Raw genomic sequence first — 24,865 nt, 5'->3', positions numbered from 1 at the left:
TGATGCAGATGTTCTTAATAGGTTTATCACAAACAGGTGTGAAAAACCAGGACATAATTCCACATGCCTTTGTACCAACACTAGTGCTGAAATATTTTGTGGCATGCACACCACACATTAAAAAATGTTTATGCAAGCCTATTTCTAGCAGTGGTTTTCCATTCTACCATAGCAGCTGATATATTACTTCAGAGAATAACTATATATTAAATTGTGAAAATATGAACCTCTTGACTAAGACTGATGCATTTGAAGAGTCCAGGTCAAAATATTAATGAAAATGTTTGTTTCTTCACAGAGATTTCCATCTGAAGGACTGGCAAGTGTGGTTCGAAATGTATTTGACTTTGACTCCTACAACAACGAAATGCGTGAGATTTTAATCACCATTTTACACAAACATGGGATCCCTATTGGAGCAAAACCAACCAATGTACAGCTGGCCAAGGAGTAAGAATAACATAAGAGACCTCTCTTCTTAATATATATTTCATGATCACTTTTAAATAATGTGCTGTCTTGCTGCTAACTGATTTAAAAGCGACCTGGAATACTTGAAGTATTGCAGTCAGTCCCCCTCTTGTTCCAATTTATTCCTCCAAATAAGTTACAGTAATATAAATTACTTTATTATAGAGTCTTTGCTTATTATTAATATTTAATCTTTAATATCCATGTACATATTGATAGTCTGTATGGTAAATACATATATATAAATAAAGGGAAATACTTGTTTCTTTTCCTGTGTTTTTAATTGAGTTGCAAAACATTTCAGTGCTGCTGCTTATCACTTGAATGGGTAACAAAAATAGTTGTCTTTTTAATTGAGTTGCAAAACATTTCAGTGCTGCTGCTTATCACCTGAATGGGTAACAAAAGTAGTTGTCTTTGGTGGTAGTGGGATTTCATCTTTGATACTCTCAAAACACTCTAGAGAAGTACCTCTGCAGAGTAAGGCAGTGCCCATAAGCTCTAAGGCTAATTTTTGGTATGTGCCTGTATACCACTATTATTCTTTAATTATGTGCCCAGTTGACACATTATATCATACACTTTTTTGGAGGTTAGAATCAAAATAAGGGTTTTTTTTTGTGGGGGTGGGTGGGGTTTGGTGCTTTGGGGGCTATTTTTGAGAACTGAAGAAGGAAACAGATTTCACTCATTTTTCTGTAATTCATGGGTGACAAACTTGAGTAGATAATATTGAAAAGCAGTTAGAAAACTTACTCTGGATTGAGCACTAATACCTAATTCATTGATGAAGAAACAAATATTTCCCTTGTTGAATATGTGAAGAGTTCAGTTTGCCATGATATATATATATATATATATATATTATATTTCTTATGAAAGGACTGATTCTTATGACATGTCTTGATTCTGGGTGTTCATATGTAGGCTTCTCCTGCTGGACCACCACTGTTATTATATCTAACATCCTACATATAACTATTGAAAGAAGATTGGCAGTGTAATGACTGTGATGTACCTTTTAATTTTGATGACAGAAGACTAACATGCCTAGGGAATAGGTATCTGAGCAGCTGCAGTGTCTGCCAAGTGGACAGTATGCACTTAAAACTTGGCATGGTTTCTTTGCTGAAAATAATTCTGGTTTGTTTTTTTTTTTTGTTAAAAATGATGATATTTTTCATAACTTTTGAGAAAATAGACTTTTATATAATACTTTAGCAGTATCAGATGTGGGTCTACTTGGGTGGATTGGAGAAGACTCTTTAGACGTCTTTAGAAGATAGAAGGAAGATCTCATCATGCTCAGTTAGGGATAATCACTTTAATCACTGAGGTTTTATAGGACAGAGTATACCAATGATGCACATTTGCAAGATGCCCACAAGATGGTCATCAGAAACTTCATAGACTCATAGAATCAACCAGGTTGGAAGAGACCTCCAAGATCATCCAGTCCAACCTATCACCCTGCCCTATCCAATCAACCAGACCATGGCACTAAGTGCCTCATCCAGTCTTTTCCTGAAGACCCCCAGGGACGGTGCCTCCACCACCTCCCTGGACAGCCCATTCCAATGCCAATCACTCTCTCTGTGAAGAACTTCTTCCTAATATCCAGCCTAGACCTACCCTGGCACAACTTGAGACTGTGTCCCCTTGTTCTATTGCTGGTTACCTGGGAGAAGAGGCCACCCCCCACCTGGCTACAACCTCCCTTCAGGTAGTTGTAGACAGCAATGAGGTCCCCCCTGAGCCTCCTCTTCTCCAGGCTAAACACCCCCATCTCTCTCAGCCTCACCTCATAGGCTTTGTCTTCCAGGCCCCTCACCAGCTTCGTCGCCCTTCACTGGACACCTTCCAGCACCTCAACATCTCTCTTGAATTGAGGAGCCCAGAACTGGACACAGCACTCAAAGTGTGGCCTGAGCAGTGCTGAGTACAGGGGCAGAATAACCTCCCTTGTCCTACTGCCACACTGTTCCTGATGCAGGCCAGGATGCCATTGGCTCTCTTGGCCACCTGGGCACACTGCTGCCTCATCTTCAGCTTACTATCATGTTCAGTACTGTCAGGTTATAATGTCATCTTCTGTCCAATAGTATATAGGTTTTGTCAGTGTTCTGTGTAAAGCAGATGGCTTGTTTGTGGTGCTCTGCCAAGACATGGTGGGTAGAACAGATTCCTTGTCATCCTAAATCATTATCTATCTTTATGTACCATTACACTCATTTTTTCCTGCTGATATCTGTTGTGTCACATTTGTCTTAATCTGCCATTTTGGTGCACAGTTCAGACCATTTGCAATTCCTGGGTAAAAACAGCACTGAGCTCTTAATTTTGGCATTTATCCTCAATGATGAAATTGCCACTCCATATTTTTTCCTCCAGTCGCTCTCCACTTGGTGTAGTTTGAATATATTTAATATATACACTGATTTTTTTCATATAGAATGTAAATATGTACACTTTAATTTTCTCTTGAGACTGTTGGGTTTTTCTCCTTCAGGTAATCAGTAGTTAATTTTTGGATGCAACTCATACTGTCTATGTCATTTATCTATCATTTGCATTGTGGAGGAGTTGAAGAAGAGGGTCTGCACTTCACTGTCAGGGAGCAGGAAACATAGAATATAAAACCATTCTGCATCTTTACTGCTTAAATGTTTCATGAAAAGGTGTTTTAAGAAGAGTACAGTGAGTGAAATATGTTAGGTGGGATAGAAGCCTCTTCAGATAGTGGAAGCACAAGCTCTTACCTGTGTCCATGCGTGGTATGTTTTGTGCCAGCACTGAGCTGCTGTTCAAGATCATGCATTAAGCAGCTTTTGTTTACTGTTCCTGTCTGCAGCTGTACAAGTATGATAGCTGGCTGTGAGGAATTTGCATTCAGTGGAAGTTTAGTCTTAGAAGATTCATAGCCTTTTTTTAGCTAACTTCATCAAACATGTTCCATGGGTGTTTTCAATGCAGTTGTTTGTTATTCTGGTTTTGTGGTGTTCAGGTTTTTTTTGTTTTGAATAGCCTAAAGTGAATTTATTTTCTAGAATTATATATATATATAACTGAAAAGAAATGGTGTAGTGTAAGTGTAATTTTAAAAGGTTTTGCAACAGCAGTCAGTGGAGAATTATCTGTTCAATACCTTTATTGATGATCTAGATGAGAGGACTGAGTCCAGCATCAGTAAATCTGCAGATGATACCAAGCTAGGAGCAGGTGTTGATCTGTTGGAGGGTAGGAGAGCCCTGCAGAGGGACCTGGACAGGCTGGATGGGTGGGCAGAGGCCAATGGGATGAGATTGAACAAGGCCAAGTGCAGGGTTCAGCACTTTGGCCACAACAACCCCAAGCAGTGCTACAGGCTGGGGACAGAATGGCTGGAGAGTCCTTCGCATCAAAACATTGTAGCTAGCTTCAAACTCAGCACTGGTCAGGCCACACCTTGAGTACCGTGTCTAGTTCTGGGCTCCTCAATTCAAGAGAGATGTTGAGGTGCTGGAATGTGTCCAGAGAAGGACAGTGAAGCTGTTGAGAGGCCTGGGACACAGCCCTATGAGGAGAGGCTGAGGGAGCTGGGGGTGTTTAGCCTGGAGAAGAGGAGGCTCAGGGGGGACCTCACTGCTGTCTACAACTACCTGAAGGGACACTGTAGCCAGGTGGGGGTTTGGTCTCTTCTGCCAGGCAACTAGCAACAGAACAAGGGGACACAGTCTCAAGTTGTGCTGGGGGAAGTCTAGGCTGGATGTTAGGAGGAAGTTGTTGTCAGAGAGAGTGATTGGCATTGGAATGGGCTGCCCAGGGAGGTGGTGGAGGCACCGATCCTGGAGGTGTTCAAGCAAAGCCTGGCTGAGACACTTAGTGCCATGGTCTAGTTGAGTGGCTAGGGCTGGGTGCTAGGTTGGACTGGCTGATCTTAGAGGTCTCTTCCAAACTGGTTGATTCTGTAATTCTATGATCTTTTCATAGATTGTCTGCCTTTAGGCTGCTGTGCATGAGGAAAATCAGGCTAAATAGTAGTTCATTGAAGAGTTGCTCCATCAGCTGTAGGTGCTGTGCAGCCACCTTTTCAAACCAGAGAAACCCTCCTTATATAAACATTTCATGGATGACAGTGATCTTACAGAAAAATGGGATATAGCCTTAAGAGTAAATAAATACTAAAAATTATTCCTAAATTTGACTTAAGCCACAGCATTTGACAGGTCTGTAGTCAAAGAAAACTCATCAGCAATAATTCCTTAGAACTTTTAAGTCTTTGCATTCTTACAATATTACTGTAGTCTGTTGTGTTGTTTTTTCATTCTAGAAACCTTGTCCAGCTTTTGAGGGATACAGAATCATAGAACCAGCTGATTGATTCTATGATTCTGTGCTTCTGTGATAGAAGAAACCACTCACAGACCTTTGACAAACAGTCTAAGAGAGCTTCCTTAAAATAGCCTTTGGAGCTATTTATAGAAACTGGGAGATGGAATGTCTTCTGTTTTCTTGCCAAGTCCTGTAGCTGCACAATAATGTGCAACAGCTTGTAACACAGAGTGCAGTTTTGATAGGTCTCTTTAGCAGCAACTGAACACAAATGAAAGAAACAGAAAGTGCTGAATTTCATTAGCTGGAAGATGTCCATGCCAATGAAGTCAAACTACTTTCAGTGCTTGCAATCACTTCAGAGGAGATAAATTAAAATTGTGTTGTCCTATTTTAATGTCAGGCTACTTTGTCATACTCCAGCATTTTCCTTTCCTCTATAAATGTGTTTGCTGTGGCCCATATGTTTCTTCCTGAAATAAAAGGTACAGAATGAAGAAACTAGACCAAGGCTAGCAGATGAGGCTTTCAAAGATCATAGAATCAACCAGGTTGGAAGAGACCTCCAAGATCATCCAGGCCAACCTAGCACCCAGCCCTAGCCACTCAACCAGACCATGGCACTAAGTGCCTCAGCCAGGCTTTGCTTGAAGACCTCTAGAGACAATGACTCCACCACCTCTCTGGGCAGCCCATTCCAATGCCAATCACTCTCTCTGCCAACAACTTCCTCCTAACATCCAGCCTTGACTTCCCCTGGCACAACTTGAGACTGTGTCCCCTTGTTCTGTTGCTGGTTGCCTGGCAGAAGAGACCAACCCCCACCTGGCTACAGCCTCCCTTCAGGTAGTTGTAGACAGCAATGAGGTCCCCTCTGAGCCTCCTCTTCTCCAGGCTAAACACCCCCAGCTCCCTCAGCCTCTCCTCACAGGCTTTGTGTTCCAGGCCCCTCACCAGCTTTTTTACCCTTCTCTAGACACCTTCCAGCACCTCAACATCTCTCTTAAATCAAGGAGCCCAGAACTGGACACAGTACTCAAGGTGTGGCCTGAGCAGTGCTGAGTACAGGGACAGAATAACCTCCCTCATCCTACTGGCCACACTGTTTCTGATGCAGGCCAGGATGCCATAGACTGTACTGGCCAAAAGACAATGGGATGCTCTCACACCTGTATTCCTTTCATGTGGAAATAATTTGCTGAACTTGCATTGCATAACTTGCCACAGTATTTGCTGTGCTTATTCCACTGGTTTTCCAGGTGAGTGTGCCAGTGACAGGAGCTCCTTTAAGTGCTACTACCACACATTGCCTGATCTGGATAAAGCAAAGCAAGAGTTGCTTTAGATATGTTTTATTATGTACCTCATAATTCAGACCAGAGAAGTTTTCCTTTTGAAACCATATTATGCTGCTTCTTTTATCATGCTGTTTAGGTTGTAACTCTATTAGTGTTTCAGGAGGGTATTTTTATTGTTGTTATTTAAAGTGGAAAAGAAATGAAATGTTTTAGCAAGGAATCATGTTCTGCATGAGAATCTTCAGATATGGCTGATTGGAAAAAGTTGTTTAAATCACTTATTCTGTATCAGTTGCTGGTTAACAAACATAAAACTTCATTTGTTCCTACATTGTTTAACAGACTGCCATTGCCAGATCATAAATTCATGGGCTACTGGAAAGTCAATCAGCCAGGGAATGCACAACAGAAACTGCTGTGTCCAACAGAAACTCAGAAAATAGATGTAAAGGTTTGTCTTTTCACTTCATTTTCTTTTCAAGCACAATACTACTTTAAGAAACAAAACATATTTTTTGGGGGGAAAAAGTTGATCCTTATTATCTGTTCTTGAAGTCTTTATACTGTTGAAGGTTTTCTACTCCTAGCCCTCACAATGTAAGGTCTGCCTTAAAAACATGAAGGTTGGTCAGAAATTCTTGCAAAGAGTTTTTAATAAGGATATCAAAAATGCAGTATGTGAGGAACTTTGTAGTTGCTTTAGGTGCTTGGAGGTAGCTAATTTTAGGTCCCTAGATCTGAGACAGAAGACTGCTTTCCATTTTGCATGCTGAATTCTTAAGGATCTTTGGCACTGTCAAGTTTGAATCTGAACCTTTGGCACAATTTGACCTGCGGCCACAACTTCCAAGTTATTTTCAGCTTTGAGTTCTTGGCTTAACTTCAGTAATTATTACTCCAGTGAATAAGGAAAAAAAAACCCTGAACTGTAATGTGATGCAGAGGTGAGATTTAAAACAAGAAATGATCATTGAACTGCTTTGAAGCAAAAATATTCTGACTTTTTTTCCCTCCTATTGATTGTGTTTTGTCAGCATGTAGTATCTCCTTCGCTCCACTGAACAGGAATGGTTCCAAAACAGTAAAAGACTGAAAATGAAAGGCATGTTGGTTTCTCTGCTGTAAAGAAAATGGCACTATGTCATTCAGAGAGTGTGCAGGAAAGCATTTCCTTTTCTAGTCTATTTAGTAATTTCTGCTGTTAGTAGCAAGAAGTCTTGAAGGAGACTTCTAGATTTTCATAAGAAATGGTGATTGGAATATTCTAGCTATGTCATTCAGAGAGTGTACAGGAAAGCATTTCCTTTTCTGGTCTATCTGTTTAGTAATTTCTGCTGTTTATAGCAGTAAGTCTTGAAGGAGACTTCTAGATTTTCATTAGAAATGGTGAGTGGAGTATTCTAGTTATGTCATTCAGAGAGTGTGCAGGAAAGCATTTCCTTTTCTAGTCTATTCATTTAGTAATTTCTGCTGTTAGTAGCAATAAGTCTTGAGGAAGACTTCTAGATTTTCATTAGAAATGGTGATGGAATATTCTAGCTATGTCATTCAGAGAGTGTGCAGGGAAGGGAAGCATTGCCTTTTCTAGTCTATCTATTTAGCATTTTCTACTGTTAATAGCAGTAAGTCTTGAAGAAGACTTCTAGATTTTCATTAGACATGGTGAGTGGAATATTCTAGATATGTCATTGAGAGAGTGTGCAGGAAAGCATTTCCTTTTCTAGTCTATTCATTTAGTAATTTCTGCTGTTAATAGCAAGAAGTCTTGAGGAAGACTTCTAGATTTTCATATAGAAATGGTGAGTGGAATATTCTACCTATGTCATTGAGAGAGTGTGCAGGAAAGCATTCCCTTTTCTAGTCTATTCATTTAGTAATTTCTGCTGTTAATAGCAAGAAGTCTTGAAGGAGACTTCTAGATTTTCATTAGAAATGGTGATGGAATATTCTAGCTATGGCATTCAGAGAGTGTACAGGAAAGCATTTCCTTTTCTAGTCTATTCATTTAGTAATTTCTGCTGTTAATAGCAAGAAGTCTTGAGGAAGACTTCTAGATTTTCATAAGAAATGGTGATTGGAATATTCTAGCTATGTCATTCAGAGAGTGTACAGGAAAGCATTTCCTTTTCTGGTCTATCTGTTTAGTAATTTCTGCTGTTTATAGCAGTAAGTCTTGAAGGAGACTTCTAGATTTTCATTAGAAATGGTGAGTGGAGTATTCTAGTTATGTCATTCAGAGAGTGTGCAGGAAAGCATTTCCTTTTCTAGTCTATTCATTTAGTAATTTCTGCTGTTAATAGCAATAAGTCTTGAGGAAGACTTCTAGATTTTCATTAGAAATGGTGATGGAATATTCTAGCTATGTCATTCAGAGAGTGTGCAGGGAAGGGAAGCATTGCCTTTTCTAGTCTATCTATTTAGCATTTTCTACTGTTAATAGCAGTAAGTCTTGAAGAAGACTTCTAGATTTTCATTAGACATGGTGAGTGGAATATTCTAGCTATGTCATTCAGAGAGTGTGCAGGAAAGCATTTCCTTTTCTAGTCTATTCATTTAGTAATTTCTGCTGTTAATAGCAAGAAGTCTTGAGGAAGACTTCTAGATTTTCATATAGAAATGGTGAGTGGAATATTCTACCTATGTCATTGAGAGAGTGTGCAGGAAAGCATTCCCTTTTCTAGTCTATTCATTTAGTAATTTCTGCTGTTAATAGCAAGAAGTCTTGAAGGAGACTTCTAGATTTTCATTAGAAATGGTGATGGAATATTCTAGCTATGGCATTCAGAGAGTGTACAGGAAAGCATTTCCTTTTCTAGTCTATTCATTTAGTAATTTCTGCTGTTAATAGCAAGAAGTCTTGAGGAAGACTTCTAGATTTTCATATAGAAATGGTGATGGAATATTCTAGCTATGTCATTGAGAGAGTGTGCAGGAAAGCATTTCCTTTTCTGGTCTATCTATTTAGTAATTTCTGCTGTTAATAGCAAGAAGTCTTGAGGAAGACTTCTAGATTTTCATTAGAAATGGTGAGTGGAATATTCTAGCAAGCCCTTATTGTTATGATTTGTTTTAGGGCCCTGTGTTCTTGAACATCCAAGGATTTCCCCTGGAACGCCACGAAGCCAGGTCCCTCAGTTTCACAGAAGAACTCGCTTTCTGGACGTTGCCTTTGGATGAAGTTAACATCATCTGTGATGTAGCAGTAACAAAAGGTAGGGTAAGAGAAGCTACCAGCTTTTGTAATGATCCCCAGTGTTACAAGTCTGTGAAATAGCCTGGAGGTGAGGAGCAGCTGGGCCACTGACTTCATAAGTACTTGTCAGTAGCTAGTGGCAGAGTGCAGAAAGGCAGTATGGAGTAGTGTGTATTCCTAGGCAGATTTTCAGTGGAGTATAAGAAGCATAGAATAGTCTGGGTTGGAAGGCACCTCAAAAGGTCATCTGGTCCTCCCACTGCAGTAATCAGGGGCACCTTCAACTAGATCAGGTTGCCCAGAGCCCTGTCAAGCCTCACCTTGAATATCTCCAGGGATGGAACCTCAAGTACCTCCCTGAGCAACCTGTCCTAGTGTTCTACTACCCTCATGCTACCATGCTAAGAATTAGAATATGAGAATGGGAGTTACAGAGTATAGGAATGGAATATAGTATAATAATGCATCTTTTTTTAAGGTCTCTGTAAGGCTATGCATCTTTCTCAAACTAAAAGAAGGATATGTAATTAGAGTAGAACACAGCCATGGAATTGCAAGTCCATTTAGTTTGTATGTCCACACTCTAGTATTTCACAAGAATTGGTCTTTGACTTTGCCTTTCTCAATACAATTTTAATACAAATCTTTACACTTGTGCTTTTTACTCCTCTGTTTTTACTGACTGATATTACTTCTTACTGGATCAGGCCTGCCTTAGTTGTATTACTTATATCCCAAACTGAATTGCATCATTTGAAACATCCATATGTTTTTAGGGTTCATCATTAAACACAGAATTGTAGAGTCATAGAATCAAGCAGGTTGGAAGAGACCTCCAAGATCATCCAGTCCAACCTAGCACCCAGCCATAGCCACTCAACTAGACCATGGCACTAAGTGCCTCAGCCAGGCTTTTCTTCGACACCTCCAGGGATGGTGACTCCACCACCTCCCTGGGCAGCCCATTCCAATGCAAATCACTCTCTCTGCCAAGAACTTCCTCCTAACATCCAGCCTAGACCTCCCCTGGCACAACTTGAGACTGTGTCCCCTTGTTCTGTTGCTGGTTACCTGGCAGAAGAGGCCAACCCCCACCTGGCTACAACCTCCCTTCAGGTAGTTGTAGACAGCAATGAGGTCCCCTCTGAGCCTCCTCTTCTCCAGGCTAAACACCCCCAGCTCCCTCAGCCTCTCCTCATAGGCTTTGTGTTCCAGGCCCCTCACCAGCTTTTTTACCCTTCTCTGGACACATTCCAGCACCTCAACATCTCTCTTGAATCGAGGAGCCCAGAACTGGACACAGCACTCAAGGTGTGGCCTGAGCAGTGCTGAGTACAGGGGCAGAATAACCTCCCTCGTCCTACTGGCCACACTGTTCCTGATGCAGGCCAGGATGCCATTGGCTCTCTTGGCCACCTGGGCACACTGCTGCCTCATCTTCAGCCTACTATCCACCAATACCCCCAGGTCCCTTTCTTTCTGGCTGTTCTCCAGCCACTCAGTCCCCAGCCTGTAGTGCTGCTTGGGGTTGTTGTGGCCAAAGTGCAGAACCCTGCACTTGGCCTTGTTCAATTTATTTCCTATTATAAACAGATGACTAATGATTAATATGGAATGCTGCTTTTTCTAGGTGTTGCCTTACTTTTGACTGCATTAACAGACTTACATGACAGCAAACCAGAAATTAGACAGCTTTATATTGAATTCCATAATAGGCTGAAATCTCTCAGTAAGGTGCTCTATGAGGAAAGTTGCCCCCAGAGTCTGCATCCATCCCATGTTTAATTATTACATTCATGAATTGAAAGGAATGATAAGATAGAGAAGGAGGGAAAAGCAAGATTATAAACAAACAAAAAACTCTGGATTCTCCTGATACCAGCAGCTGGCAGGCACTGCAGTCATGCTGACACAAGTGTACCTTGGGCTACTTGTCTGAAGAGCTAACACTGCTTTGACAAGTTTCTACTGCTACTGTTTAGTTAGCATCAAGAGACTACTTCTTTCTTTATCTCTCTGTGTCATCTCTGGTAATTCTTCTGTGTGTTTTGCTATGTCATCTGCTGAGTTTGTGCTGTGTATGTATATATATAACCAGATAAAATCAGTGCATGATGTCAGTAGCTTTGCATTTTATTTTCTTGTTTCAGAAGAAGCAGCTGAAAATATTCTTTATGTTACCACATGCAATCCTGTTTCCTTGTACTTCATGAATGTTTCCAGTAAGAGTGGATACTGTGTGGATCTTTATGACCTCTTCCCAAGAACAGTTGGAAGTGTCTGGCAACCATTTGTGACTGTGGCATCGCTGGGAAATCCACTCAAAGGTCAAGTGGTTCTACATGAAGAGGAGGTAAAAAAATCCCCAAACTTAACTGTTTAGTTATAAGCAAAGTAGTATCTTAAGGGTAAAGATCACTGAGTATCACCGTCCCTGGAGGTGCTCAGGAGAAGACTGGATGAGGCACTTAGTGCCATGGTCTAGTTGAGTGGCTAGGGCTGGGTGCTAGGTTGGACTGGATGATCTTGGAGGTCTCTTCCAACCTGGTTGATTCTATGATTCTATTCTGCCTCTCTAAACTGAAATAGCCTGGACAACCCTCATCTGAATATTCTCTTTTTCACTCTACTCGAAATTGCCTTCAACTGTAGTTTTTATGTGAAATTTCTCTTGTACCTTTTTAGCTGTACAGTATCTTTGAAGCTGACTTTTACCTGCTTATCTAGCAACAGAGAAGGGCAACAAAGTTGGTGAGGGGCCTGGAACACAAAGCCTATGAGGAGAGGCTGAGGGAGCTGCGGGTGTGCAGCCTGGAGAAGAGGAGGCTCAGGGCAGACCTCATTGCTGTCCACGACTACCTGAAGAGAGGTTGTAGGCAGGTGGGGGTTGGTCTCTTCTGCCAGGCAATCAGCAACAGAACAAGGGGACACAGTCTCAAGTTGTTCTGGGGGAAGTCTAGGCTGGATATTAGGAGGAAGTTCTTCCCAGAGAGAGTGATTGGCATTGGAATGGGCTGCCCAGGGAGGTGGTGGAGTCACCATCCCTGGAGGTGTTCAAGAGAAGATTGGATGAGGCACTTAGTGCCATGGTCTGGTTGAGTGGCTAGGGCTGGGTGCTAGGTTGGACTGGGTGATCTTAGAGGTCTCTTCCAGCCTGGTTGATTCTATGATCTTATTTCCCTTGCTGACAGAGGGAGATTGGCCTTCATGGGAGACATTGAGATACTGAGTTCAGTTCAGGAGCATTGCATGTATTTGCAAAGCATAAGATAATTTGGCTTATGCTTAAATTCATAGAATCAACGAATCAACCAGGTTGGAAGAGGCTTATTCAGATCCAGACTTACCCTATTTTAGTTTTTCAAAGAAGAAAAGTTACAGGCTTTTTATAGGAGAGGCATTTTCAGTGTCACAGAGTAAAACATTGCTTGTATTTGCCTCATGCCACGTTTTTTTTGTAGACATGTCATGAACCCAGATCTTTCTTACTCCGTAACATCTGAAGTACAAAGACTGGGAACAAAAACATGACGTAAGCCTTGACATCAAGTGCATCAGCAAAGCAAATTTAGAACCACTGACAACTTCAGTGGTCCTTTGACTCAAATCCTTTATTTAAAGCATTGCATACTTTCCATGGCTATGACTGAGCTCATTGGAACATTTCCAATTCAAAACTTCTTTGCCCAGGAGTGGGAAGAGACTACAGTTGATACAGTGCTGCTGCTGCTGCTGCTATTAATTTTTTGGTGCTAACTATTTTATTATGTTACCTACAAGTTGTAGTGTTCTGATGTGGGCATTTAATCTGGTCATAATTTTGGGGTAGTTTTACTTTTGTTGTCTTGGATTTCTTCTGCTCATTTTTCAGTAGGTGAGGGACTCTGATCTAGAAGAACCTTTCCTACTCTGAGTTGGAGTATTAAGCAATTTTCAGGCATTTCATAACTAGCGTCCCTGCAGTACAATTGAGGTGCTGGAAGGTGTCCAGAGAAGGGCAACAAGGCTGGTGAGGGGCCTGGAACACAAACCCTATGAGGAGAGGCTGAGGGAGCTGGGGGTGTGCAGCCTGGAGAAGAGGAGGCTCAGGAGGAACCTCATTGCTGTCTACAACTACTTGAAGGGAGGTTGTGGGGCTGAAGGGAGCCAAGTGGGGGTTGGTCTCTTCTCCCAGACAACCAGCAACAGAACAAGGGGACACAGTCTCAAGTTGTGCCAGGGGAGGTCTAGGCTGGATGTTAGGAGGAAGTTGTTGGCAGAGAGAGTGATTGGAATGGGCTGCCCAGGGAGGTGGTGGAGTCACCATCCCTGGAGGTGTTCAAGAGAAGACTGACTGAGGCACTTAGTGCTGTGGTCTAGTTGACTGGCTAGGGCTGGGTGCTAGGTTGGACTGGATGGTCTTAGAGGTCTCTTCCAGCCTGCTTGATTCTATGATTCTTTGACTGAACATGAGCCAGCAATGTGGCCAGGTAGCCATGAAGGCCAATGGCATCCTGGCTTGTATCAGGAATAGTGTGGCCAGCAGGACCAAGGAAGTCATTCTACACAACAGCAGCAGATAGTACGGTCCTGCTCTGGCAGGAGAGTTGGACTCGATGATCTCTTTGGGTCCCTTACATCACTTAACATCCTATGATCCTATGATAATTGCCCTCTGGTGATTCCTCTCTTTCTGCTGGCTACAGAAGGAGCCTTGATATATAGTCAAGATACCTGCCTTCCACGGTGTACTAAGGTCATGGCAACTCCAACCTCAGAAGTTGCAGCACTCACATGTTAAGATAAGTAGATTAGTGGCACATCTGTATTTTGGGCAGGGCTCCAAGGGTTAGCTGTTTGTGCTAAGTGTACAGGAAAGAGATCTTCAAGAAAAACAACTGATGTAAATGATGTATGTGATGCTTCAGAGGCTTGTCTGTGTAGCCACAAAAAGACCAAGAAATAGTCACAATATTTGTAGAAATAAGAAGTGTTTACTGCATAAAAAGTCCACTTTGGTGGCTGATATGTCATAAATAATCTGATCTGTTATTTAGACAATACCAAAAGTTAACAGTTTTCCCAAAATGTTCATTTTACTGAAGGGCTTTGGAGATGTTTCTAAGTTACTAAAAAAAAAAAGAAGCAGATGATAACCTTATTGAAAGGGATGAGATGATGATGTTGTGGCTTTTCAAATAAGCTTCTGTGATTTATTTCCCTGATGACATCCATCTGGATTCAATAGAGCCCTACAGTGAAATGGAATGAAACATCACCATTCCATCCTGTCCTTTGAAATAAAATTTTACTGAAACCAAACTCTTTGGGGATTTAACTTTCATAGCACAAATCAGAGATTTATAAACCATCTTTACATCTTCTTGGAAGGAAGAGTAGATGACTCTTGTTCCTCTTAGTGAGCGCAGCCTGTTTTGGCTCTTGACATTTTGTTCAGACTAAGCTGAGAGGCTTTGAAAAGATTCTGAATCATAGAATCAACCAGGCTGGAAGAGACCTCCAATGTCATCCACTCCAACCTAGCACCCAGCCCTAGCCACTCAACCAGACCATGGCACTAAGTGCCTCAGCCAGGCTTTTCTTGAACACCTCCAGGCATGGTGACTCCACCACCTCCCTGGGCAGCCCATTCCAATGCCAATCACTCTCTCTGGAAAGAACTTCCTCCTAACATCCAGCCTAGACTTCCCCCAGCACAACTTGAGACTGTGTCCCCTTGTTCTGTTGCTGGTTGCCTGGCAAAAGAGACCAACCCCCACCTGGCTACAACCTCACTTCAGGCAGCTGTAGACAGCAATGAGGTCCCCCCTGAGCCTCCTCTTCTCCAGGCTAAACACCCCCAGCTCCCTCAGCCTCTCCTCATAGGCTTTCTGTCCCAGGCCCCTCACCAGCTTTGTTGCCCTTCTCTGGACACCTTCCAGCATCTCAACATCTCTCTTGAATTGAGGGGCCCAGAACTGGACACAGGACTCAAGGTGTGGCCTGAGCAGTGTTGAGTACAGGGGCAGAATAACCTCCCTTGCCCTACTGGCCACACTGTTCCTGATGCAGCCCAGGATGCCATTGGCTCTCTTGGCCACCTGGGCACACTGCTGCCTCATCTTCAGCCTACTATCCACCAGTACCCCCAGGTCCCTTTCCTCCTGGCTACTCTCCAGCCACTCTGTCCCCAGTCTGTAGCACTGCTTGGGGTTGTTGTGGCCAAAGTGCAGAACCCTGCACTTGGCCTTGTTCAATCTCATCCCACTGGCCTCTGCCCACCCATCCAGCCTGTCCAGGTCCCTCTGCAGGGCTCTCCTACCTTCCAACAGATCAACACCTGCTCCTAGCTTGGTGTCATCTGCAAACTTACTGATGCTGGACTCAATGCCCTCATCCATATCATCAGTAAAGATATTGAACAGGACTGAGCCCAGCACTGATCCTTGGGGCACACCACTAGTGACAGCTGCCAACTGGATGTGGCACCATTCACCACCCCTCTCTGGACTCTGCCATCCAGCCAGTTCTTGACCCAGCACAGAGTGAATATGTCCAAGCCATGAGCTGCCAGCTTGGCTCTGAGCTTGTTGTGGCAGATGGTGTCAAGCTGAAGTCCAGGTAGACTACATCCACAGCCTGCCCCACATTCAACAGGCAGGTAACCTGATCATAAAAGGAGATCAGGTTGGTGAGACAGGACCTGCCCTTCCTAAACCCCTGCTGGCTGGGCCTGATCCCTTGGCCATCCTTTAGGTGCTTTGTGATGGCACTGGAATTCTCACATCATCATCTCGTAACATGGGAATTGCAATCATCTTTTCAAAGCAGCATTGCCTCTGCCCTCTCCTCCCCACTAATAATTCAGGACAGTCCTCTATTTCCTATAAAGTTTTCTGCCCACCTCTTTCACCTCCCTTTTTCTTTCTGCACCCATTGTGATTGCCACATTGCAAATACAGACCACAGAAGCAATTTACTAACCTTTTACATGATTTTATATCAGATTATAGGAGGAAATTGCACTTGGAGAATTGATTTTCATATTCATGAACTACACACTTCTGTTTTTTCCTACAAACTCTTTGCTGTTGAAAGGCTACAGTTGGATGGACAGATTACAGTCTGACTTGGGGAGCACAACAGGCTTTACCCAGGCAGTGTCCTGCCAGCACCCTTTAACTCTGCTTTTATCTTTCTTGTTCAGGAAGTGAGGAAGGGAGGGAGGGAAGTGCTTTTTCCTGTCCCACCTGCTGCTGAAACTCTGTCAAAGCTATCAGATAGCAAGAGAACAAGGGAATCAGTTGCAGGGAAACTGACACAGAGCTCTGCCTCGTGTAGAAGATGGCAAACATCCTTTAAAATAAGACATTTTTGACAGTTTGTAAGGTAGCCTGCAACATAAGTGGGGACCAGCACATGGAAGTACCAGCAACATAGAATCAGCCAGGTTGGAAGAGACCTCCAAGATCATCCAGTCCAACCTAGCACCCAGCCCTAGCCAATCAACATGTCTGAAACCTCCAGTCCCCATAATACTCCAATGTGTTTTCTTCAAGAACTAGTTGATAGTATTAAATTACCTTCTTTTTAGGGCCAACTATATAAGACTTTCTTTTTCTATAAGTACCCTTTACAGAAGAGCAAAAGTGTGCTTACATAGAAAGGTATGCACCACCTATAGAAATGGTGAATACTTTCCTTTTCTGTAAGCACAAAGCTTCTATCTCTGTTTGCTGTTCTCAGTTCACTGAAAGGTTGAGTACAGTCAAGTCTCCCAAATCATCTGGTTGTGGCCAGGAGGAGGTTGCTCTCTTCTCTCAGGTGGCCAGCACCAGAACAAGAGGACACAGCCTCAAGCTATGCCAGGGGAAATTTAGGCTGGAGGTGAGGAGAAAGTTCTTCACTGAGAGAGTCATTGGACACTGGAATGGGCTGCCTGGGGAGGTGGTGGAGTCGCCGTCCCTGGAGCTGTTCAAGGCAGGATTGGACGTGGCACTTGGTGCCATGGTCTGGCCTTGAGCTCTGTGGTAAAGGGTTGGACTTGATGATCTGTGAAGTCTCTTCAACCTTGGTGATACTGTGAAGGTACTACTTGCATTAATTAGAACACCAGTAATCTACCTGCATATATTTCTGTGTGCCATGGTCTAGTTCAGTGGCTAGGGCTGGGTGCTAGGTTGGACTGGATGATCTTGGAGGTCTCTTTCAACCTGGTTGATTTTATATTAAGCAATGCAGTTGCATTAGGTTCTTGAAGCTCCTTTTGTGGTCTCTTCCAACTTGGTTGATTCTGTGATTCTATACCTCTGAAGGCATGGTGTAGGTTTGAGCCAGGAACTATAAATTCTTGCACACATATCTTTCCTATGAACCTAGTGAACAAAATGATATATCCACATCTCTGCTTAGTATTTACAGTATCAGGGTTGTCACTTGTGTATCACTCAAGGAGTCCTTTGGGGGGGATGATAATAGAAGATGTGCTTGAGGGACAGTAGGTAAGGAGAGGTACAGAGGGCTTACCCTGCTGTGCTAAGAAATGGCCTCATCAGAAGCTGACAGCTGTGTTTGCAGAGAGCAAAACCAAGAATGAGTTCAGGAAGAAGAATAACAAGAGGATTAAACTGAGTTATTTGTGCTGTCCTACTCTGAAGTTGCCTTCCCCTAGCTCTCTTCTCTGTTTGTGAGACCGTGAGGAACAACTTCCCATACCAGTGAAGTGAAATCACAGCCCTGTTGGGTTTAAGGACTTCTAAGAGGAAAATGCTGGTTAAAATAAAAACAACAGTGAGGAAAGGGAAACTTTGCAGTAACTAAAAATAAAGACACACCACTTCACAAGATTGGTTATTGCATCTGCCCAAAGTTTGGAATTCCAGACATCAGGGTCCAGAGGTCACCCAAAGGTTACTTTTCTCCCAGTCAAGAACAAACACAGAGGAACTGCACACCAGCATCTTTTCCCAGCCCACTTGAAGACTCGCCAAAGCTGCTCTTGGATGCATTCACGAGTGACTCAAAAATCTATTCTTAAACATAGACAGAGTATACATCAGTCACTTTGCACAGAAGGAAACCATTAACATCAAAAGGGGTGGAGTAGAGAGGCTTTTTATATTACCAACTGCTCTCCTAAGTGGAAGAATGCAACTGATTTGTATGTGTCCTTTATCTCACATGGAAGGCTGATGCTTTGCTTCCTTGCAGGAGCAGGGAGGTCATTCTGCCCCTGTACTCTGCACTGGTTAAATCACACCTTGAGTACTGTGTTCAGTTCTGGGCCCCCCAGTTTAGGAGGGACATTGAGATGCTTGAGCGTGTCCAGAGAAGGGCGACGAGGCTGGGGAGAGGCCTTGAGCACAGCCCTACGAGGAGAGGCTGAGGGAGCTGGGATTGGTTAGCCTGGAGAAGAGGAGGCTCAGGGGGGACCTTATTGCTGTCTACAACTACCTGAGGGGAGGTTGTAGCCAGGGGGAGGTTGCTCTCTTCTCTCAGGTGGCCAGCACCAGAACAAGAGGACACAGCCTCAAGCTACGCCAGGGGAGATTTAGGCTGGAGGTGAGGAGAAAGTTCTTCACTGAGAGAGTCATTGGACACTGGAATGGGCTGCCCGGGGAGGTGGTGGAGTCGCCGTCCCTGGAGCTGTTCAAGGCAGGACTGGACGTGGCACTTGGTGCCATGGTCTGGCCTTGAGCTCTGTGGTAAAGGGTTGGACTTGATGATCTGTGAGGTCTCTTCCAACCTTGGTGATACTGTGGTAAAGCAGCACTGTACAGACTTGTATAAATAAAATGTGGCAGAAGACCAAAATCCAAAGCAAAATGTCCCCCCTCCCCCTTTTTTCTTCCCCTCATGAACCACATTTCTATAATTTTGATATTTTTTTTAGAAGTATGGAACGCTGTCTGAAATTCCCAAATGATCCAAATAACATGGCAACATTTGAAATGCTTTACCATATTTAGTTTCAAGCGACTGTCATTGTGAAGTAAATTCTTCCAAATAATCCTAGTGAAAGAGCGAAGGATACCCAAAAAGAATGAAACTGCTCTGACTCTGTTTGTCTTCCTTTTCTTTAGGAGAATTTGGGGGAGTTTTTTTCATTCCCTTTATGTCTACCGTGCCTTACTGCAGATGTTGTATGTAGACAGTTTGCTTTTAGTAAGTCCTCCCAGAATGTACCATTACCTTGAAAGACAAACAAAACAAGCCAAAAAACAGCTTAAGACTTAATGAACTTGTTCTTTTATACCTACAAGCCCTATGAGGAGAGGCTGAGGGAGCTGGAGGTGTTTAGCCTGGAGAAGAGGAGGCTCAGGGGGGACCTCATTGCTGTCTACAACTACCTGAAGGGAGGTTGTAGCCAGGTGGGGGTTGGTCTCTTCTCCCAGGCAACCAGCAATAGAACAAGGGGACACAGTCTCAAGTTGTGCCAGGGTAGGTATAGGCTGGATGTGAGGAGGAAGTTGTTGGCAAAGAGAGTGATTGGCATTGGAATGGGCTGCCCAGGGAGGTGGTGGAGTTGCTGTGCCTGGAGGTGTTCAAGAAAAGCCTGGCTGAGGCACTTAGTGCCATGGTCTGGTTGATTGGACATGGCCAGATGATATGAGGACTGGATGATCTTGGAGGTCTCTTCCAACCTGGTTGATTCTGTGATTAAGGTTGGCCCTGAATGATTGTTTCCTTGAATTCTTAAACACACTAGGGTCAATTATAGTGCTTTGTAAGTTAAAAGACACATTTTAACACGTCCTTGTCATTTGACATCATGTGTGACCCCTGGGGCATTGACTAACAAACAGAAATCACAGTATCACAGTATCATCAGGGTTGGAAGAGACCTCACAGATCATCAAGTCCAACCCTTTACCACAGAGCTCAAGGCTAGACCATGGCACCAAGTGCCACGTCCAATCCTGCCTTGAACAGCTCCAGGGACGGCAACTCCACCACCTCCCCGGGCAGCCCATTCCAGTGTCCAATGACTCTCTCAGGGAAGAACTTTCTCCTCACCTCCAGCCTAAATCTCCCCGGCATAGCTTGAGGCTGTGTCCTCTTGTTCTGGTGCTGGCCACCTGAGAGAAGAGAGCAACCTCCTCCTGGCCACAACCACCCCTCAGGTAGTTGTAGACAGCAATGAGGTCACCCCTGAGCCTCCTCTTCTCCAGGCTAACCAATCCCAGCTCCCTCAGCCTCTCCTCGTAGGGCTGTGCTCAAGGCCTCTCACCAGCCTCATCGCCCTTCTCTGGACATGCTCAAGCATCTTGATGTCCCAAGTTTACCACATTTTCACATGTGATATGTGGAGGACACTTGCACAATTCTGTTCAGTATCCTTTCTGCTTCTGCTCTCCATCCTTTTGAGTCATCCTGCTCTCTTCAAACAACTGTCCAACCTCTGACAAGCTGTCTTGAGTGGGCAGCTCACAAAACGATGTTCATACACTGGAATATTTATTAGGCTCCATGGTATCAGAAGGATGAATTTGGAGAGGAAGTACTAAGCCATCTCTTCTCTCAAAAGTTTTTCACTTCTAATGTAACTTTTCAAAGGGATACTTAAAGGAATACTAAGAAAGTGCAAAAACTGAACTCTTAATGACCTGACAGAAGAAAACTGGTATGTCTGTCTGCTATAGCCAAATGCAACTTGAACTTTTAAGCCATACTAGCCTAGTTCCTAGCTCTTGTGCAGAAGGAAATCTGAGATGTCTAGGTAAAATATTATGGAAAAAATAGAATATCCTTCCAGCCCTTTCTGTACTTGACCTCTGCAATTAAATTTCATGAGCTGTAAAATGAACCAAGTAGATTCAGCCTGCGTTTTCATGCAAAACTTGGATCATTTTTTTCCAAGATATCTTATAGTTGCTAAAGTGCCTCAGATAGTTTTGTAGTAGTCTCTTAAATGGGTTCAAAAAGTGCACAGATCTGCTTTTCCTTTGCAGAGCAATGTTGTGTTGTTGCTGGATACCAACAGTGGTGCCCTTCGCCGACTTTTGCTCTTACCAGACGATCAAGAGTCTCTGAAGAAATCATCTTGGTGGAGCAGCAAAGAGCAGGTGGTAAGAACAGCACCTGCCTCTATTTTACTAAGTTTCTCAAAGCTCAATATGGGAAAATCTATCCCAAGATCATTTATCTTTCTCATTTTACAGCCCAGGCACTAAGTTATTTAGTTTTTGCCCAGGGAGGTGGTGGAGGCACCATCCCTGGAGGTCTTCAAGAACAGTCTGGCTGAGGCACTTAGTGCCATGGTCTAGTTGATTGGATAGGGCTGGGTGCTAGGTTGGACTGAATGATCTTGGAGGTCTCTTCTAACTTGGTTGATTCAATGATTCTTATGTAAGTTTCAATGCCTTCTACATGAAGTAGCATCGTTATAGAATAGTGATATAAAAAGTGTTTTAAAGTTCTGTTGTCTGTGGATATGTATCTTGACAGTATGCCTCTCTGGAGCTAAAATTGGGGATAAAGATACAGTTTTTTTCAAGGGAGTTTGCCCAAATGAATGAACTCAATTCTGATGTGATTATATGACTTGGGACAAAGCAAGCTAGACAGCATTTTCAGAGCTAATTAATGCCATGGATTTGTGGGAATGCAAAGTGGAGAAGGATGTGGGAACAGAGTGAAGAAGGATAATAGGTGGATGCTGACCTTGGTTCCCACCAGCTGCTGGCTACCTTAGCTCAGAAATTATATGTCTAGGTTCTAAATGAAATTTCCAGAGACTCAGATAAATTTGATAGAACCAATAACAATTTATAGAGTGCCCTTCCCTCTTTCCCCTCCTTTCCCAAAGAAAGGAATTAGAATTAGAGAGGGAGGAAAGGTAAGCACACCCAAATAAATCAATCTCACTCAATGTGGAAGTTAAAAAGAAAAGTTTAACAATAACTTAAAAGAGGTATCTGAGGTAGGGGAGTTACAAAGGTAGAGGGAAGGGAAAGCAAATACAAAATGTATAAATACAACCTGATTGTGATGGTTTGGTCCCCCTCGTGGGTGATGGCCACGTGGTGAAGCAAAAAGAACCCAGGAACAGATGGTAATGGTGGTATGCAGGGAGAGGCACAGAGAGAGAAGCAGGAAGTCCCCCTGCTTTTATAGGGCAGGAAGGGGGAGTGGAATAACCATCACCTGGTGGTGTTCAGACCCATCCCTGGGGAGTGGTGAAGTGGTCAGGTTCAGGGTTACTCCCCCTGGAGGGTTAACCCTATAGGTGATAGATAATGGACACCTGGTTAATGAGGACAACAAGGCGTGGTTTATGCTGATGGAGTGGGTTGTCCTTGACTAATTATGCTGATGTACAGACGTGTGCCTTGTGGCCCTGAGGGTATTTGAATGCTCAATAAGGGTCTTTGGCATAGTTCACATTGAATCGTCTGCAGTCCATGTGGCATCGCCTTTGATCACACTGAGGGCCACGACCATGTTCCCATGGCAAGCTAATCAGGGTGTTGCAAAACACCCGAGACAAAACAGGTGTTTTGCAACACAGATTGTTCTAAATTAAGGAATAATGAAGTACATTTTCAGGGGTGTAAGGGAACCTCACCGAGGTGAATCCAAGGGACATTGTAGCCAGCTGGGGGTTGGTCTCTTCTCCCAGGCAACCAGCAATAGAACAAGGGGACACAGTCTCAAGTTGTGCTGGGGGAAGTATAGGCTGGATGCTAGGAAGAACTTCTTCCCAGAGAGAGTGATTGGCATTGGAATGGGCTGCCCAGGGAGGTGGTGGAGTCGCTGTCCCTGGAGGTGTTCAAGAAAAGACTGGCTGAGGCATTTAGTGCCATGATCTGGTTGACTGGCTAGGGCTGGGTGCTAGGTTGGAGTGGCTGATCTTGGAGGTCTCTTCCAACCTGCTTGATTCTATGATTCTAATTGCTGCATGATGTATTTTTATACAGTGCAACTACAAAATGTGCCGAGAATTTTCACACAAAAATTGGCTGGTGTTCTACAAAGAAACAGGGTGAGAGCAAATTGCATCCTTCTATTGATTTATAAGAGATTTCCTCATGTGTATCCCAAGCTGATTATTCTTTCCTTGACTTCAAATTTTACAGGAACCACCTTGTTGTACTGGATGTATTAGAGGGTCAAACTCATACCATCTCGCTTCCCATCAGTCTGAAATCTGTCTTCCTGGTGGCTGAGGACCGGTGGCTTTTGGTGGAACATGAAACAAATCAGTTAGTGAAGCCTGTTTTTTCTGGGTGGCATTCTTTCTTCCTTGTGTCTTGTTTACATTCAGGAGTTTCATTCCTGCTCTCATTTTTTTTTTCAGTTTGTGAGATTGGCTAGACTTAAACAGTTTAAAATGCAGATTTGCTGTAGTGAGAAGTACAGGTAGGCTTTTAGAGTTGGAAATGAAAAAGACATGCCTGCCCTAAATTCCTGCCTCTGGAAATCTAGACTAGTTTTGACTGTATGCATGTGTACACTGTTTTTGCTGAGGGGGCATCGATATATGGAAGGGAGAATGTTGGTGAACCTAGCCACATCACAGTATCACAGTATCATCAGGGTTGGAAGAGACCTCACAGATCATCAAGTCCAACCCTTTACCACAGAGCTCAAGGCCAGACCATGGCACCAAGTGCCACGTCCAGAGTTAACACCTGCTTGCTTTACTGTCATGCTTGTGTGAAAGAAGTATTGCTCTGCTGTCATATTTACATCAATGAGCCAGCAGTGTGCCCAGGTGGCCAAGAGAGCCAGTGGCATCCTGGCTTACATCAGGAATGGTGTGGTCAGCAGGAGCAGGGAGGTCATTCTGCCCCTGTATTCTGCACTGGTTAGACCACACCTTGAGTACTGTGTTCAGTTCTGGGCCCCCCAGTTTAGGAGGGACATTGAGATGCTTGAGCGTGTCCAGAGAAGGGCAACGAGGCTGGGGAGAGGCCTTGAGCACAGCCCTACGAGGAGAGGCTGAGGGAGCTGGGATTGGTTAGCCTGGAGAAGAGGAGGCTCAGGGGAGACCTTATTGCTGTCTACAACTACCTGAGGGGTGGTTGTGGCCAGGAGGAGGTTGCTCTCTTCTCTCAGGTGGCCAGCACCAGAACAAGAGGACACAGCCTCAAGCTACACCAGGGGAAAATTAGGCTGGAGGTGAGGAGAAAGTTCTTCACTGAGAGAGTCATTGGACACTGGAATGGGCTGCCCGGGGAGGTGGTGGAGTCGCCATCCCTGGAGCTGTTCAAGGCAGGATTGGACGTGGCACTTGGTGCCATGGTCTGGCCTTGAGCTCTGTGGTAAAGGGTTGGACTTGATGAGCTGTGAGGTCTCTTCCAACCCTGATGATACTGTGATACTGTGATAATGGACAGCAAATAACCTGTGTAAATAGTTACCAGAAGACAACTCTGCCACTTGTTGTCTTAAGCTTTCCTAGGAGCCTGAAGGGGCTACAAGAGAGCTGGGGAGGGACTTTTGACAAGGGCTTATGGAAATAGGATGAGGAGCAACAGTTTGAAACTGGAGCAGGGTAGATTTAGGTTGGAGATCAGGAGGAATCTCTTCAAAATGAGGTTGGTGAAGCACTGGAACAGGCTGCCCATGGATGTGGGCAATACCTGAAAGGAGGTTGTAGCCAGGTGGG

General features: G+C 43.7%; 1 protein-coding gene across 4 annotated transcripts in view; it reads left to right on the top strand.

Annotated features, from left to right (window-relative positions):
* VWA8 (von Willebrand factor A domain containing 8) overlaps nucleotides 1–24,865 on the top strand; it is a 195,399-nt gene that overhangs the window by 102,493 nt on the left and 68,041 nt on the right. For 2 of the 4 annotated variants that reach the window (XM_064174534.1, XM_064174562.1), the window contains exons 26-32: nucleotides 299–450; nucleotides 6,423–6,531; nucleotides 9,154–9,292; nucleotides 11,424–11,626; nucleotides 21,204–21,320; nucleotides 23,172–23,236; nucleotides 23,331–23,456. In XM_064174534.1, coding sequence (XP_064030604.1) covers nucleotides 299–450; nucleotides 6,423–6,531; nucleotides 9,154–9,292; nucleotides 11,424–11,626; nucleotides 21,204–21,320; nucleotides 23,172–23,236; nucleotides 23,331–23,456 — 911 coding nt within the window. The remainder of the gene's footprint in view (nucleotides 1–298; nucleotides 451–6,422; nucleotides 6,532–9,153; nucleotides 9,293–11,423; nucleotides 11,627–21,203; nucleotides 21,321–23,171; nucleotides 23,237–23,330; nucleotides 23,457–24,865) is intronic. The other 2 variants (XM_064174543.1, XM_064174552.1) reach the window with 2 other exon arrangements.

The sequence above is a fragment of the Pogoniulus pusillus genome, chromosome 3 (genome assembly GCF_015220805.1).
Source record: "Pogoniulus pusillus isolate bPogPus1 chromosome 3, bPogPus1.pri, whole genome shotgun sequence".
NCBI lineage: Eukaryota > Metazoa > Chordata > Aves > Piciformes > Lybiidae > Pogoniulus > Pogoniulus pusillus.
The sequence above is the reverse complement of the archived record's forward strand: the minus strand, read 5'-3'. Positions and strand labels throughout refer to the sequence as shown.